At 41.1% G+C, this 16,197-nt stretch overlaps 1 protein-coding gene and 1 pseudogene across 2 annotated transcripts in view; both read left to right on the top strand.

Moving 5' to 3' along the window:
* The window catches only part of TMEM108 (transmembrane protein 108), a 295,467-nt gene that overhangs the window by 143,464 nt on the left and 135,806 nt on the right, over positions 1–16,197 (top strand). The window contains exon 3 of one of the 2 annotated variants that reach the window (XM_028518477.2): positions 9,752–9,837. In XM_028518477.2, coding sequence (XP_028374278.1) covers positions 9,798–9,837 — 40 coding nt within the window. In that variant the 5' untranslated portion in view covers positions 9,752–9,797. The remainder of the gene's footprint in view (positions 1–9,751; positions 9,838–16,197) is intronic. The other variant, XM_036030662.1, reaches the window with a different exon arrangement.
* The window catches only part of LOC114501760, a 90,515-nt pseudogene continuing 84,205 nt past the window's right edge, over positions 9,888–16,197 (top strand).

A 16,197-nucleotide genomic window follows, 5' to 3' on the forward strand; every position in this document is an offset into this window, starting at 1 on the left:
TCATCTTCATTTTTGCCTCACAAAATATTGTAAAGTTTGACTCAAATACAGATGATTCTCATTATTCATGGTAGTTGTGTTCTATAAAGTTGTCCCAAATACTTAATTATTGAATACTGAACCATTGCTCCTAGGGGAAATACACGGTTAGATTCCTGTGGGCCTCTGGTCATATTTTTGTCAGCTGATCAATACATAACCTTGTTTTATATGTTTCTGTTTAGTGATACCTTATTTAGTATATATTGCTGCTTCATTAACTTTGATCTCCAGGCTAACAGCACTATAACTCATGTCTGAGCAAAACTTATCTAAGACGTATATTTTAGCTGTAAGGCTAATCTCTGTCTTCTGGCAGTTAGGAACACCAGACAGCACTTCAGTACTATGCTTGGGAGCCATTTCAAATAGACATTGGGGAAAAAAACAACACAAAAATGCTGAAAACTTGGCACCAAAGAGCCTGGAGAAAGGACACTTGTTCACAGGAAGAGACCTGAAACAAGAAGACAGCATTGCCTTTTGACCTCTGCTGGGAACATGGCATGTTGGATGACTCAAATTTTCACCTCATGTACATGTCTGCAAAGGATTGCTAAAGGACCATGAGTACTGATTTGAGGATTACAAATAAAGTTTACAGATATTAACTCTTTGCTTGTTATTAGTTGAACATTTTTTCTAGTTTTTTATTTGTATTTTTATTTAATTGTATTTTTTACTGTGTAATTTTTTATGTAATAGAGTTTTTCTTTTTCCTTATTGCTTCAAACTTTGATTTTGAGTTTGAAAACCTTCTCTAATCCCAAGTAATAGAAGAATATACCCATTTTTTTCCTAGTATTTGTGTGTTTTACTTTTTTACATTTAAATGTCTGGTCCATTCCACTCAAGATGGAGGTGTAGGCAAACACAGCTCGCCCCCTCACACAACCACAGCAAAAATTACTAGACCACAAAACAACTATCACCCAGAATTGTCAGAAAAATCAAGCTGTATGGAAGTACAACAACCAAGGAATTAAAGAAGTCACATTCATCTGCATGGGTAGCAAGAATGGAGAGGCAGAGATGCAGGGAAATGTGCAACATGGAACAGGTGGTCTACACCCACATGTGGTGCATAAAAATCAGAAGGGATACCTCAGGAGTGGGGGATCCCAGCCCCACACCAGATCACCCAGCCCAAGGCTCCAATGCCGGGAAGATAAGTCTCCATAACTTCTGGCTATAAAAACCAGTGGGGGTTGGAGCTGTAAAAGAAACTGCAGGATTGTCAGAAGTCTCCTCTTAAAGGGCCCACCACAGACTTAGGACTTATGCAGACTCACTCCCTCTGGGCTTCATCATCGGTGCAGCAGCAGGAAGGGTGCCAGTGGCTTACAGGGAGAAATTGAAGTGTCTGCCATCAGGGCAAGTGCAAGGGGACAGTTTCCTCTTGGGCAAAACTTCTGAGGCCAGGCAGCGGCATAGTCCCCTTTCTGAGCTCTCCCCCCACACAGAGCCACAGAGTCGTGACACCATATCAGAGGTTCCATCAACCTGGTTTACATGGGTTGCCCTGCACAGGCAATTACCTAAAGCTCTGTCCCATCCAACTTACCAGTGAGATTTTCTACAATAGGCCATGCTACTAAAAGAGGGAGTCAAAGCAGCTCTACCTAATACATAGAAACAAACACAGGGAGGCGATCAAAATGAGGAGACAAAGAAATATGGCTCAGATGAAAGAACAGAACAAAACTCCAGAAAAATAACTAAACAAAATGGAGATAAGCAATCTAACAGATGCAGAGATCCAAAACACTGGTTATCAGGGTACTCAAGGAACTTGTTGGGTACTTCAATAGCATAAAAAGACACAGGCAGAAATGAAGTTTACACTAAGTGAAATAAAAAAAATTTACAGGGAACCAACAGTGGAGTGGATGAAGCTGAGAATCAAATCAATGATTTGGAACATAAGGAAGAATAAAACATATAGTCAGAACAACAAGAAGAAAAATAATAAGGATAGGCTAAGGAGCCTTGGGACAACTTCAAGTGTACCAACATTTGAATCATAGTGGTACCAGAAGGAGAAGAGAAAGGGCAAGAAATTGAAGACTTATTTGAAAAAATAATGAAAGAGAACTTCCCTGATTTGGTGAAGGAAATAAACATACAAGTCTAGGAAGAACAGAGAGTTCCAAACAAGATGGATGCCAAGAGGACCACACCAATCACATCATAATTAAAATGCCAAAGGTTAATGGTAAAGAGATAACCTTAAAAGCAACAAGTAAAAAGCAGATAGTTACCTACAAAGGAAATTTCACAGACTGTCAGCTAATTTCTCAAAAGAAACTTTGCAGGCTAGAAGGGACTGGCAAGAAATATTCAAGGTGATGGCAAGCAAGGACCTACAACCTAGATTACTGTAGGTTGTAAAGCTAGCTATCATTTAGAATTAAAGGGCAGATAAAGTGCTTCCAAGACAAGATAAATTGCTTCCCAGACAAGATAAAACTAAAAGAGTTCATCACCAAGCCATTATTATATGAAATGTTAAAGATACTTATTTAAGACAAAGATCAAAACTGTGAACATTGAAATGGCAATAAATTCACAACTATCAACAATTGAATCTAAAAAACTAAGCAAACAAGCAGAACAGAAACAAAATCATAGATATGGAGATCATTTGGAGTGTTATCAGTTGGGAGAAGGGGAAGGATGGGAGAAAAGGTACAGAGATTAAGAAATACAAACTGATAGTTACGGAATAGATGGGGGATGTTAAGAACAGTATAGGAAATGGAGTAGCTAAAGAACTTATATGCATGACCCATGGACAGGGGGCAGGATTGCCAGAGGGAATGGAGGTTATTGGGTGAAAGGGGGCAAAGGGAGAAAAATTGGGACAACTGTATTACCATAATCAATGAAATATATTGGAGAAAAAAGAAAAACTATTGGAGGATTTTAAGCTTAAAAGTGTCATGATCTGATTGGCATTTATAAAAATCCCTGGTTTGGCTGCTTAGTAGAGCATGGACTGTAGAGAAGCAAGAACAGTCTTGAGAAGCCCAGAGAGGAGGCTTGACAGGAATCTGAACAACAGAGTGCCTGTGCTAAGGTGTAGCAGCCTGGGCAGCAACACACAGATACATTCAAGAGATACTGAGCAGGTATCTCTCAATTTTAGTGATTGATTGAACTAAACAATCACTAAAATTGAAAGGCCAAATTTAGTGATTGATTGGACTTATGTTCAGGGAGAAAGGGAGGAATGACTCAGGTTTCTACAGCCTAGATCTCATAGGATGCCAGTTACACAAACAAAGTGCCTCTGTTCAGCCCCAGGTGCCTTGAAAAGGCTAACTGAGAGTAAGCAAAGCCTCATCCAGAAAACCTCCTTGTTTATTTATAAGGCTTCGCTTCATGTAGACGAAGCTATGAGAGGCGAGCCAGAAAGCGTGAGTAGTTAGTTCAGCAGGGCTGCTTCACATTTTTGAACAAGGAGGGACACGCTGACTCACATCCAAGCAGAAACAAGCTTGTCCCCCTCCCACTCCAGCCACCACATCCTTCCAGCCTAACCATTTGTTTAAAGGTGGTAGGATGCAATGGTGATTGCTTAAGGTCCCTAGGCTGAAATTCTTTTAACTTGACTGAGATAAACAGCACAATCAGAATTAGAGTCCCTTGCCAGAAATACGGTTTCAGGATCCACATTCTACAAATGCCTGATAAACTTCGATTGTTGTTACAGCCAAAGTTTCAGACTGACCTCTGGCCACTTCCAGGCTCTTTGAAAGGAGGGACTGAATGATCAAAGGATGTCAGCAGACAGTTTGCACAAAAAGAAACCAAATATTAGGAATTGTGTTCTTTTGAGGGGGGTGTTTCAATCTCACTAGTAAACAAAGAGCATTAAATTAAAACCAACACAGAGGTGCCGAGTCTCACCTATTCAGTTAGATAAAATAATAAAATTTAATAAGGCCGAGGCTGTGGTTCGTATAAACTCATACATTTATACATTATTTCTTTATTACAGTAGACATTGTTACAACATCTTTGCTGGGCAGTCTGATAGCAGGTGATAAAGACCATGGAATGATCAGAAACTAAAATAAATAAATAAATGTCTGGTCCATTTGGAGCCCCTGCTGGTGTATAGTATTTGGAATGAGCATAATTATCTTTTTTCATATTATTCTGCCATTCTCTCAAGATGTATTTAGGAGTTCATCTTTTTGCCCACTGACTTGGTATGCTGCCTCGATCATATTCCAAATTTCCATATAAAATTGGGTCTATTCATGTTTCAGTATCAAATTGTTTTAATTACAGAGGCTTAGAGGATGTTATGTCTGATAGGGCTGGCAGCTTTTTCCTCCCCTAGCGCCATCTTTTTGGGAATTTTTTGCTTTTGTTTTCCAGGATTTTCCCAGCTATTTTGTATTTGTTTTCTATGAACTCATCATTTCAAGTCAGTTTGCATATCAAATATCAGAGCTTTTCTCTTAACTTGCCACATGGACATTTCTAACTGGAACATTTTCAGTGGTCCACAAAGGAGAATAGCCTCCTGAGTCAATGGCACGGATATAACTGTCCCATTGAAGGCAATGGGAGAGGCGGGGTTCTGTTGGGCTCACTCTCTTCAGGGAGTGAGTGGTTCAGCCTTCTTGCACCCCATCGTTCCTCCTGAGCTAATAATCAGTGAGTTCCCTACCTGCGCTGCTGTCCCTGCGTGTTTAGTCAAATGTTTGCATCATCTTCCTCTTTCTCTCTACTTTTATTTAGCCTTTGGCTATAAAACTCTGTACTTTCTCAGAATTTCATTCCAGAAATTAATTGTCATCCTTAGAGCTCCTAAATTGTTTCCTGAGGCACCAGATGCAATTAATGTTTCCAACTGTACAGTTAAAAAGAGGTTTTTGATGGAATCTCGTTGTGGCTCTCCATCCATCCAAAGCAGCACAATTGACCTAAGAGACTCAGCCGAGAAAGCATCATTATAGCGGGTGAGTGAGTTCAGTTAGGCCACAAAATTAATGTGTTAAAACGCAGTCATTTTCATGTAGAGGCAATTAGAAAATATAATGGGAACACAAATTCCATCACAGAGGCAAAATGAATAAATATAAAATGCCTAGAAATTAACAAGATGGTGTAACTTAAATGAAGGAGAAACACTGCAAAACTTTACAGAAAGGCCCAAATAAACATTAGTTTTGAACAAACACTAGGCCACATAGTGCTTGTAGTTAGTATAGCCCTGTGTGGCCCAGATGAGCCCAAGTGTCCCAGATTTATGGGCTCAGTCTTTTCTTGATATGTGAGTAAATGGCTCTCGTCCATGCCTTGTGGAAAGTCTAACAGTTTCTTGAAGACCTCTAAGAACTTCCAGAGAAGACTGAGGAGCATATGTTTCCCCTTGATCAATTTAAACTACAACTCTTTCTCTGCTGTCCTGTTGCTTGATCATTCCTTTATTCATTCATTCATTCATTTCCTTATGCACTGTACATGTATTGAATACTTATCATGTCCTAAGCCCTCCATAGATGTCCACTACCACCGCTTATGGCTCCAGTGCACCCTACCTTTGTTCCTGGTCACCCTTGTCTTGGATCATAGTGCCTTCTCTTTCACTGCCCAGCTGAGCACCACCCATACAGGGCTATTTTCTACAAGACATTTGATGAGGTTTTGAGGATACTAGTGTTGGATAAGCATTGTGGGGGAGAAGGAAGAAAAATGTGACATATAAATACAAAAAGCACAAAAAAGAGTAATGAAAAATTAAATATCACACATCTGAAAGTTTCCAGATCATTTCCTATGAAGAATTTCTTTCTTGACCCTTTATTCTTAGCTCCCACCTGTGGCTGTCTTTTGGAATTGCCTCTTTTTTTTTTTTCTGTCTCTTAACATCTTTGGTTTATCATCTCAGCCTTCCTGATTTCTGGATCACTTAACCCCTCATGCTTGGCCTTTGGGAACTCAAACTTCCTGTTATTTTATAACGGAGAGGAATTTGACTATTCTTTCTCTCCCTCTTCCTCATCCAGATGACACCATGAGAGAGATGGTTTCACTTGTCCCAAACAAGTCATTGAGCTCTTCCCTGCCCACAAAAAGAGCACTTCTCACCCTCTAAGAAGAATTCTTCTGATCTCTAGAGCTACCGTCTAAAATATCATCTATTTTTCTCCTTATCACACTTGGATTTTGAAGAGATCAGGTCTTTCTTAAGTTAATAAAGCAAGTAGATTATTCTAACTATAATCCCAATGATTATTTTTCTGGAATTTAGTAAAACGATTTTGAACTTAATTTGGAGGGACAAACAAGTTCAAAGAACTAGGCAAATCTTTAAAAGAAGAAGAAAAACTAAGGACATTCTAGACTAATTTAAACAACAGTTACTGTTATAGCAGAAGAATGAGAAACAAAGAAGTAAAACATGATACAAAGTCCAGAAAATAAGTAAAAAAATGTACAAGAATAAAGTACAGGCAACTATTTATGTAATTTTGGACTGAGGATGGCCTTTCTAACCATAGTGTGTGTGTGATTCTTAAATAAATAAATAAACAGGATGCTTTACAGCATGAGTGAACCTGGAAAACACTATGTTAAGTGAAAGAGCCAGAAACAATAGGCCATGCATTGTATGATTCTATTTATGTGAAATGCTCAGAATAGGCAAATCCATTGTAGATTAGTGGTTGCCAGGGAAAGGGGGGAGAGGATGATGGGAAATGACTGCTAATGAACATGGGAATTTCTTCTTACAGTGATGAAAGTATTTTGGAATTAGGTACTGATGATGGTCGCAGAACTTTTTAATATACTGACAACTGAATTGTATACTTTAAAGGCTGACTTTTAAGATACGTGAATTATAGCTCAGTTAAATTTTTTAAAGACAAATCAATTCTTACTTGGGGTATTGTTACAGAACACAACAAGGGGGGCCTGGGATGATATACTATTATTGAAAGAAGGCCCCAGGTCCGTTATGTCCGCCGCCCTAGGAAAGACGTCTCTCAATGCCAGAGATTCGTGAAAAGGAAAGGAAATGTTTATTTAATGCTATACTAACTTAAAGTAGTGACCTAATGTCTTTATCAAAAAAATCCTAAAGTCCCTAAAAACACCCACAAACACACAGTCCTTCCTTCCTTTCCCCTTTGCCCAGTCCAGAGTATCGTATCTCAGGAAAGGAAATAGAAGTCCATGGCTCAGGTAGTCCTCTGGTTCTTCCCAGTTAGTCCTCCATCTCGACTGGGAGACCTCCCTGGGTTCCCAGCACCCTCAGCTCAGTCGCCGGGATCTCTGCTAAAACCAGGTGGTGGTTCCCCCTTCTAAAGCTGTGGGGGTCCCCACTCTGCCAGGCCACGTGGTTCCCTCTCTCTGGGATGCGGGAGTCTCCACTCTGCTAAAGACACGTGGTTCTCTCCCTCAGGGCTGCCGCGTGGTTCTCCCTCTCTCAGGGCTGCAGGAGTCTCTACTCCGTCAAGTCCGCGTGGTTCTCCTTCCCAATGGCCGCCAAATCTGGGTTTTAAATCCCCGCGGCCAATCTTCCTCTGCAGCCCCATTTCCGACTCCTCCCACACTCGGCTTCACATTCCGGAACTCGTATCCTTCCAGCTTTTCTGGGCTGCCATCATGAGTCTGGGCAGGTGTGGCCCCATGTCCTGGAGCCAATCCTCTCTGAGCTCCCACGCAGGCGCTGTAACTCGGGGGACCCGCCCCCCCAGTTACATCTGGGTGGGGAAGTTACTTCCATTCCCCTGGCTTAGAGCTGATCACAGCTACTTAACATATCTATGCAACCAGTCAAAGGTTATAGATATGCCAAACGACCACACCAGAGCTTAGCTGCAAGGCTGTTGCTATGCTAAACAGCTCTCAATGGCCCTGCTCCATTTGTTCCTTCCCCCAACCCACACCCTGGGGAGTGGAGGGGGATGGAGACATCCCAAAATCTCCTGGACACCTTAAGTTCTGGACCCCATTTCAAATGCCTATTTGGGGTCCCCCCTCTTGGCTGCACCCTGTAACAGTATCATGAAAACATCATGCCAGTAGAGAACAATTAAAGACCGTGTTAAAGAAAAAAGTATTCGACCTTGAAAGTAAAATAGAAACAAAGGAATGAATTTTTTAAAGTATTCAATGACACTTGTTAAAGATGGTAAGGCAGACTTTATTCTGGACCATCAGAATAGCATAGGGACTACTACAATGGGATTTTACAGTGGGAGAGAGAGATTGGACTCACACCCTCATATAGCATGGGCAAGTGAAAATTTAGCAAGGAATAGGGTTGGGGATCATTGGGTGGAAAATTACTGAGAAGAAACACCAAGGCATTCTGGCTAACCCGACCCATTAGGATTCTCACTGAAGATAGGCCAGGGTAATCATCCCCTGACCGTGGTGGAGGATGAGGGCCCTGATCATATATTGAGGGCAATTAGAGTTTGAGCGTTGAATGGGTAGCAGTTCCAGTGATGCCAACTTAGCAGGGTTCTTGCTAAAACTGGGTTTGACAAGGACGTGCGTGGAAGGGCCTAAGAAGGTGGCTCCGGAGTCTGACTGAAGAATCTTTGTCAAATGTGAGTTTAATAAATTTTAAAGACAAATGACTAATAAACACGTAAAATGCAAACTAAAGCCGTGAGATGGAACATTTGCCTATTTACTTGGCAAAAAGGGAAAAAAATTATAAATCTTCATCATTGGGTAGGTTGTAGTCCAACAGATATCCTCATGTACCAGTATTGATGAAAGTCTATTTGACAATATAGTTCCAAAGCCATCAATTGTGTCCTTGCGATTCAATTTCTAGGAGTTTAACGTAATACTGTGTGCCTTTTAAAGTTAATACAACACAAGATGTTTGTGCTATGATGGAGAAAAATTAGAATGTATGGTACATAAAATGAGACAGGCCACTAGAAATGCATACTTGAAAGGCTAGACAAATAGGTAATTTGTATTTTCTTATATATTCTTCTATATTCTATCTATATTTTCTATTTAGCTTATTTTCCAAACATTCTGTATTAGAGGTATCTTTTATAACAGAGAGTGATAGAAAAGTTGTTTGATGCAATACAATTTCAAGTGTGGTGAAGCTGTTTGGGTTGTTTGGTGAGCACCATAGTAGAAATGAGACTAGAAATTTCTTATTTCTCTTGTTTCAAGATCAGAGATTCAGGGGAGGTTGATTGGAAGCCTTGAAAGTTCCAAAGCCAGATTCTTACTCTCTAGTTACCCAAATAAGTTTCCTTCACTGGCATGCATATTTCAGGATTTGGCCAATTTGATTAACTGGTAGCTTTATAGCATACACTGTTGTAAATTAAACTGTGGTATATCCATTCCAAGAATTTTTCTTTTCAGCCCTGGCTGCTGTGGCTCAGTGGATTGAGTGCCAGCCTGTGAACCAAAAGGTCGCTGGTTCAAATCCCAGTCAGGCCTCATGCCTGGGTTGTGGCCCAGGTCCCCACTAGGGGGTGCACAAGAGGCAACCACACATTAATGTTCCTTTCCCTCTCTTTCTCCCTCCTATTTTTCCCCTCTCAAAATAAATAAATAAAATCTTTTAAAAAAAAGAATTTTCCTTTTCAGAGTCAGGTGTTTTAGCCTTTACAACTAGGATCATGTTAAATGGAGTTCTTCTTGATTATCAACTTGAATTATATTCCCCAGATGTAACAATTTTCTTCTCACAATTTCCTAGACAGAATCATGAATAAACTGGAGGACAAGAAGGACCAGATGATACCATGAAGAGAAGTTTACAGGCCCTCTATTGCCAACTGTTAAGTAAGTTGTTGTCACATTTCTTCTTTCCTGGAATATACCAGTGTTATACCATGTTTGTCCAGTGCCGGAGACTCATCCACTTTCTGGAGGAAGACCAGGGTTGGTCAATGAGAGAGGACAGTAAATCCTCCCTCTGCGTCATCTGGGTGCTTCAAGTATCAAGCATTTAGTTATTCTGTTGCCTTGGGTATCAGTTATAATGTAGACTCTGTTATAATTCTAAATTGGCATGTTACACATAGTTAATTCAAGGATGAGTGTCGGAAACCTTATTGCTCTGGTGTTTGTGATAAATGGTGTTCCAGGGTGATCCTCTGTAAATTTCACAGAGGGAGAGGGAGTGGTAGTCTGTGTTTTATGGATTTTGTGTCACATAACTGTTACCATTCAGTGTTTGTTCAGCCTTTGGCTTGGAATGGTTTGCATAGTTATGCTTGTTCTTAAATAATGAGGGTTGAAAATGTAATTCCTTTAAGTTTGGTGATAGAATGAAGAGTGTTCAGTTAGGACTTTCTGCATGTTACTCATGAGTTTTGTGGATTGTGATGCAAAATGCCAGTTGCCACTTAGTGCTTGTATGGCCTTTGAGATTGGCATCCTTAATGAATGAATATAAAAGCCAATCCCAGTAGGCAGGTTTGGTGTTCACATTGAAACAGGCATTTCCCACTCCAGGTCAAACAAAAGCCATTGAGTTAGGAAAATTTTGAGTTGAATGTGTTTGTCAGGTTCTTGCCAAGGTAAATAGAGGACCTATCTTTCCTAGGCTGAATGGCCCCTTATTAACTTTTGCCAAGAACTTAGCATGAAGGAAATTGAGGTGCAAATCACCAGTCAGCCCTTAGAATTTAGTAATTCAGGTTATGTTGCACCCCCAGTTCTCAGCACTTTATCTACAGACAGCATTCTGGTTGGTATCTTAATTGACTCATTGCTGCTACTGAATTATGATCCCTGAAACACAGACCACGTCAGCCTACTTCAGTCTGGTGGGACGTCACCAGGAGTTATAGCAACTTTCATGTTCTTTCTCCATGTTTTCTGTAGGACTGTGAGTTGTTGTTGCTTCTTAAAAAAAAAAAAAAAAAGATAAGTTTTCTTGTTAAAGAAAAGGCTTTACGGATTGAAGAAGCAAGGTCGTCATTAAATGATTAACTACCTTGATGGGCGAAGGGACATTTGAAGGTTAAATAAGATTACACACACACACACACACACACACACACACACACACACCCTCTAGAAGGACAGTCAGGCTTTGCAGACAAACCGGGAAATGAAAAAGAGCATAGTCAATTTGGGAGGCAGCAAAATGTTTGAGTTCACCATGCTGATTACATGCCCCAAAGTTTACATAATATTATTTAAAAGGCATCGGGTAAGTAGTATTCTATGTTTCAGAGCCAAGTCTTATCCTACAAGGCCCTCCAAAGTGGAACATATATGAAAGCTAAAGGGGTTTTCCTTGAAGATTTTCTGGATAATCGACTGCAGAAATCTACTTTGCCCTAACACTTTCATGGCAAGCTTGCCAGAGTAGGTAGTTTCCTACTGGTTAGGAGGAAGGTGAGTAGTGGCCTTCAATAAACCGCTCTGATTACTGGATAGCTGGTCATGGGCTGGAGCCCAGCTTTGTACAGAACTGGGAGGGTGGGGCGCTCGAGCACTGGATTCAATGAGTCTGGCTTCAGAGCACGGTTTTCACAAGTTCGTTAAGATGAAGGACTGTTATTTGTAGCATTATTTTTCTTATGGGAGGAACTGGATATTTAGAAGAATTCTAAAGAACTTAAACTCTGTCATGCATAGCCCCCCCCATACATACACACACACAGTAGCTTATACATGTCACTGGCCAGCCAATTAATAAGTTATGCTTGGATTAACATTGTCCACAAAGAGAATGGTTTTCAGTATCTACAATGTGGTGGTTGCTGGGGGGAGGTGGGTATAAGGGGACTAAAGGGTAATGGGGAAAAAAAACACAATAAAGATTAAGTCAAAAAAGGAAAAAATAAAATAGACTTGAGAACTACAGAATCAACGTAAATTTAATATGTGATGATATAATTCAGCAAAATGATGTTTTTAATTTTCAGGGGGAAAAAGACCTGATAAAGAGAGTGTTCTGTTTATCTTTTGTTGCATAACAAACTACCTCAAAACACTGCAGCTTAAAGTAAAAAGAGTCATTTATTTTGCTCACGAATCTGCAGCTTGGGCAGGGGTTGGCAGAGATGCCGGTGTCTGGGATCTGGGCTGGAATAACTCCAACAGCTGGGGCTGGAGCAGCTGGAGCTGGAGCAGCTGGGGCTGGCCCAGCCTCTCTTTTCCCCTGAGGCCCTTTCTCAGGGTGTAGTGGGGCTTCCTCCAGCAGGGTGGCCTCAGGGTGCTCAGACTTCTGCATGGCAGCTCATGGCTATGAGGCCAGGGCAAACGTATAAGGCTTCTTATGAACTCAGTTTAGAAATCCCAGAACGGCACTTCAGCCACATTGAGTTGGCCAAGGAAGTCACTAAAACCAACCCTGATTCAAGGGGGACAGGCTTGGACCCCATCTCTCAAAGGGAAAAGTAGGAAGAATTTGTAGTCATCTTTAGTCTACCGCAGAGTGTCTGTTAAAAACAAACAAAGAGGCAAACAATTACTAGTGCATGAGTCATTATAACCATCAGAGAATCTACTCCCTCTTGGATGCCTACTGTGTTCACAGACATCTGCTGATCACCTTACCTGCATCATCTCATTTATTTTAGAGCGGGTACTTGTTTAAACGTGAAGAAGTGTTTGTTTCCAATGACTAAGTTAAGGACTGGCTCACCAGGTAGTGAGCGATGGAGCTGGAATTCACACCCTGGTCTCTCTGAGCTGCTTGTTCATGCCCAATTTTTCATCCTGCCTGACACCTCCACCACACACAGGAGAAATCAGCAGTGTGGCCCCTTTGCTGTCCCTATGGATAGACAGGGCTGGCTCTAGCCTATGATTGGTAAAGTATGTGTCTTATTAGTTATGGCAGATGAGGCTGAAAAACAAACAAACCAGGCTCTCTCTGGATCCCTGAATCCCAATCAGCAGTCATTGGAGCTTGTGTGTGTGCCTGATAGGGGCCGAGGGATGCAGTCTTTGGCAGGCAGGGCAATTGAGGTTTTAATATTTTACTTTTATTACAACTGACAGTCTCTGCCTTTGTTTTAGCTCTTGGGCTCCATTCCATAGTGCAGTGCTGACTGTTTCATCCTGCCAGCTGTAGCCCTTTGGGAAGGTTTAGCACGTTTTATATCATAGTTTAGAACAACCAAAAACTTGAGGATGAGGGTGACGATGAGCGCCTTCATGGTCATGTAAAATCCAAACGCTGCTTTCCTTTTTCTTTGGTAGACCTAAGTAATAAAGTAGATGCGAAGCTAGTGCTAAGGATACCTGGGTTTTTGAGCAGCAGACCAGGGTTTAAATTCTAGCCCTACCACTTAGTAGGTAGCTCATGTTAGCTAAGTTCCTTCACCTCATGTGCCTCATATGTCAAATGGGATATGACCACCCACTGTATAAGATGGTACTGGGTGAGATAACATGGCATAGAGAAAACCTCCAATCAATGCTAGTTCCTTTGTCAGCCCTTCTGTCTGGAAGAGAGGGCTACTGCCTAACCAGGAGTTCCACCATAACTAACTTTTGCATAGAACTTTTTGGTTCACTAGATGTTTTCATAGAATTTTATCTTCATACTTTACAAGGCAAGTGGGACATTAATTATTGTCGTTCCCATTCCAAAGGAGGGAGGTGACATAATCGAGGCTGCTTTTTCCAGGCTATGTCACAACTATTTTTTAGAGTAGTGGTAGAAAGTAAGGAGCATCATCACAAATCTTTAAGAACATGACCTGCTGGGAAGGTGCTGAGTCCCACATGAGCAGACTTGGTCCTTGCCTGGGTGCTGTGTACTGGAAATTCTTTGTGTTACTTCACTGTTGAGAAGACTAAGACAGTTATTATGAGCTTATGACAATAAGCTTTGATATACCAATATTTATTCAAATCAAAGTTGTTTGGATACTTACTCAGAGTTAAGGAGTGATAGGGTGATTACTGTATTTTTGGACCATAAGACTCACCTAGGTTTTAGAGGAAAATAGGAAAAAAATTTTGAAGCAAAAAATGTGGTAAAATATTTAATAACATAAATAACATAATATTTCACCAATGAAAATGTAAACAGAACTCTAGAGCAGCAGTAACTATTATTCCTTCCAAATGGGGGGGCATCTTATGATCCGAAAAATGCAGTACATTTTGTTAAGGTAAGGGTTTGCTCTACACCCAGGCAATTGTATTTCTTAAATCATGCTCTGTATTCTTATTGGTACATCTTGTTTGTTTTTGCATCCTCTGCACATACTGGACCGTGCTGACCACCCAGAGGAACCTTCTGTTCAACCCAAAGAACTTTCCATAGACTCCTGCCTTACTCAGGAGGAGGAAGAGGAAGAGAACCACTGGCATGGATCGGGGCCCCTAATCAATAGACTTCAGAAAGAAAGGGATACCAACTTTTCTGCTCTCTTTTCTGGGGACATGGGCATTGTGCCTCAGTCTCAGACTTGATTTATGCACACACCCCCCACAAAATCCATATCACCCACCTCTCTCCACTCTTCCAGGCATGAGAATCTAGTTGAGTGTCAAATTCTTTTCTGATGAGATGACCTGCTTCTCTTTATCTGATCTCTGGAGCTGAGCAGATGCCCCTAAAATACTTCAAAGTGAGCAGAATGTCTCTAGAGCCTCTTCAACTCTATCCCTTCTCACCAACCAGCTACCTAGTGACTAGTCTTCTGTCCTGTTACTTCTTAAACTGGAAATATCCATGTAGGTAATTACACTTTCCACAAGGGATTAAAATTTTATCTCTCTTTTTGTTCCACCCATCTTTAGACCCAAGGTCCCCACCAGAGTACCTCCCTAGGACAATTGTCCTACAGTGGTCTGCGATCTGAAGTTTTCCTGTGTTCCATGAAGATGGAAAACAATCTGACCAATCAATGCCAATGTGTGCTTCAAGGAGCTTCTCCATAACTCAGGGTTATTTGTATTTTTAAAGAAATTAATTTTACCTTAGAGCACACACAATATTTAGGCATCATTTTAAATAGTACTGAGTAGAGCAGTTTAAACTGGTAAGCTTCCCAGGGCCTGTCTGGATCTCCTTGAGTCGGTAGTCTGGAATCTTCATATCATTTCTCTTTCTGGCTCATTCCTTTCCTCTTTGGTCAGCTAAAACCAGAACCGATCTTCTTACACCTCTTCTATACCCTATTATCATCACCATCCACCCAGATTTCCAACCCTGAATACCCAAAGTCATTCTTGTTCTCTGCCCCACCCAGGGTGCATCTGGATTCCAGCTCCTGTGGACTCCAACGTGTTGTGGACCCACTAATTTCTCTGCATCCCTACTAGGTCTGCTGAGTGAGGGGCTTGGATAGTCTTGCCTGGGCCTTTTAATAGTCTTCCTGCTTGTTGCCCTATTCTTAGGCCTCTTACCCTCTTCTTCCAATCATCATCCCATTGCTGCAGAATTAGCTGCCTGTCATCTGCTGATAACTTTTCAGTGGCTTTGCATTACCAAGAGCAGCAGTTCTCATAGTGTCGTCCAAGAACCTCTGGGGATCCCTCAGGCCTTTGCAGGAAGTCTGTGAGGCTCTCCTCTTTCCAACTACATATCTTTATGAAGCCACATTTTCTTCATACACTTCAAATATACCACAACAGATTGAATGCAGAAGCTCCTCTGAGAGCCAGCTAGCTGTCTTTCATAAGCCAGACTAAAGAGATTTACAAAAATATAAAACAATGGCCTTCTTCTCGTTAATTCTTTTTGTTTTAGAAAACATGGTTATTTTTCATTTAAAATGTTATTTGTTAACATGTAATGAGTTCGTTATTTCTAATGAATTAATATTTTTTGCTTCTCAGCTTTAATCTTAATACAATAAACATTAGCAGATCTAAGCCTTATAAACAAAGGCTCTTTGTGGTCTTTAATACTTTTTAAGAGCATAAAGGGGCCGTGAGACCAAAATGTCTGAGAACTACTAACCTGAAGGATAAGGCCTAAACTCCTTAGGTCAGCACTCAGTATTGGTTAACAGTCTGGTCCCAGGCTAACTTTTCTACCTCATCTCCCACTTCTGTCCTTCATGCCTTCAACGGGCGCCCTATCCACGGGGTGGATGCCCGCAGTGTGCTCCAGCCCCCACAACTGGCATTCATCCCCCGCAAACTCTTTAGCTCTGAGTGTATATGTGCTTGTTTCCTGTCTGCCAGCTGCTTGGGCATAGGGACTCTATTTCATTCATT

The sequence above is a fragment of the Phyllostomus discolor genome, chromosome 7 (assembly GCF_004126475.2).
Source record: "Phyllostomus discolor isolate MPI-MPIP mPhyDis1 chromosome 7, mPhyDis1.pri.v3, whole genome shotgun sequence".
NCBI classification, from domain to species: domain Eukaryota; kingdom Metazoa; phylum Chordata; class Mammalia; order Chiroptera; family Phyllostomidae; genus Phyllostomus; species Phyllostomus discolor.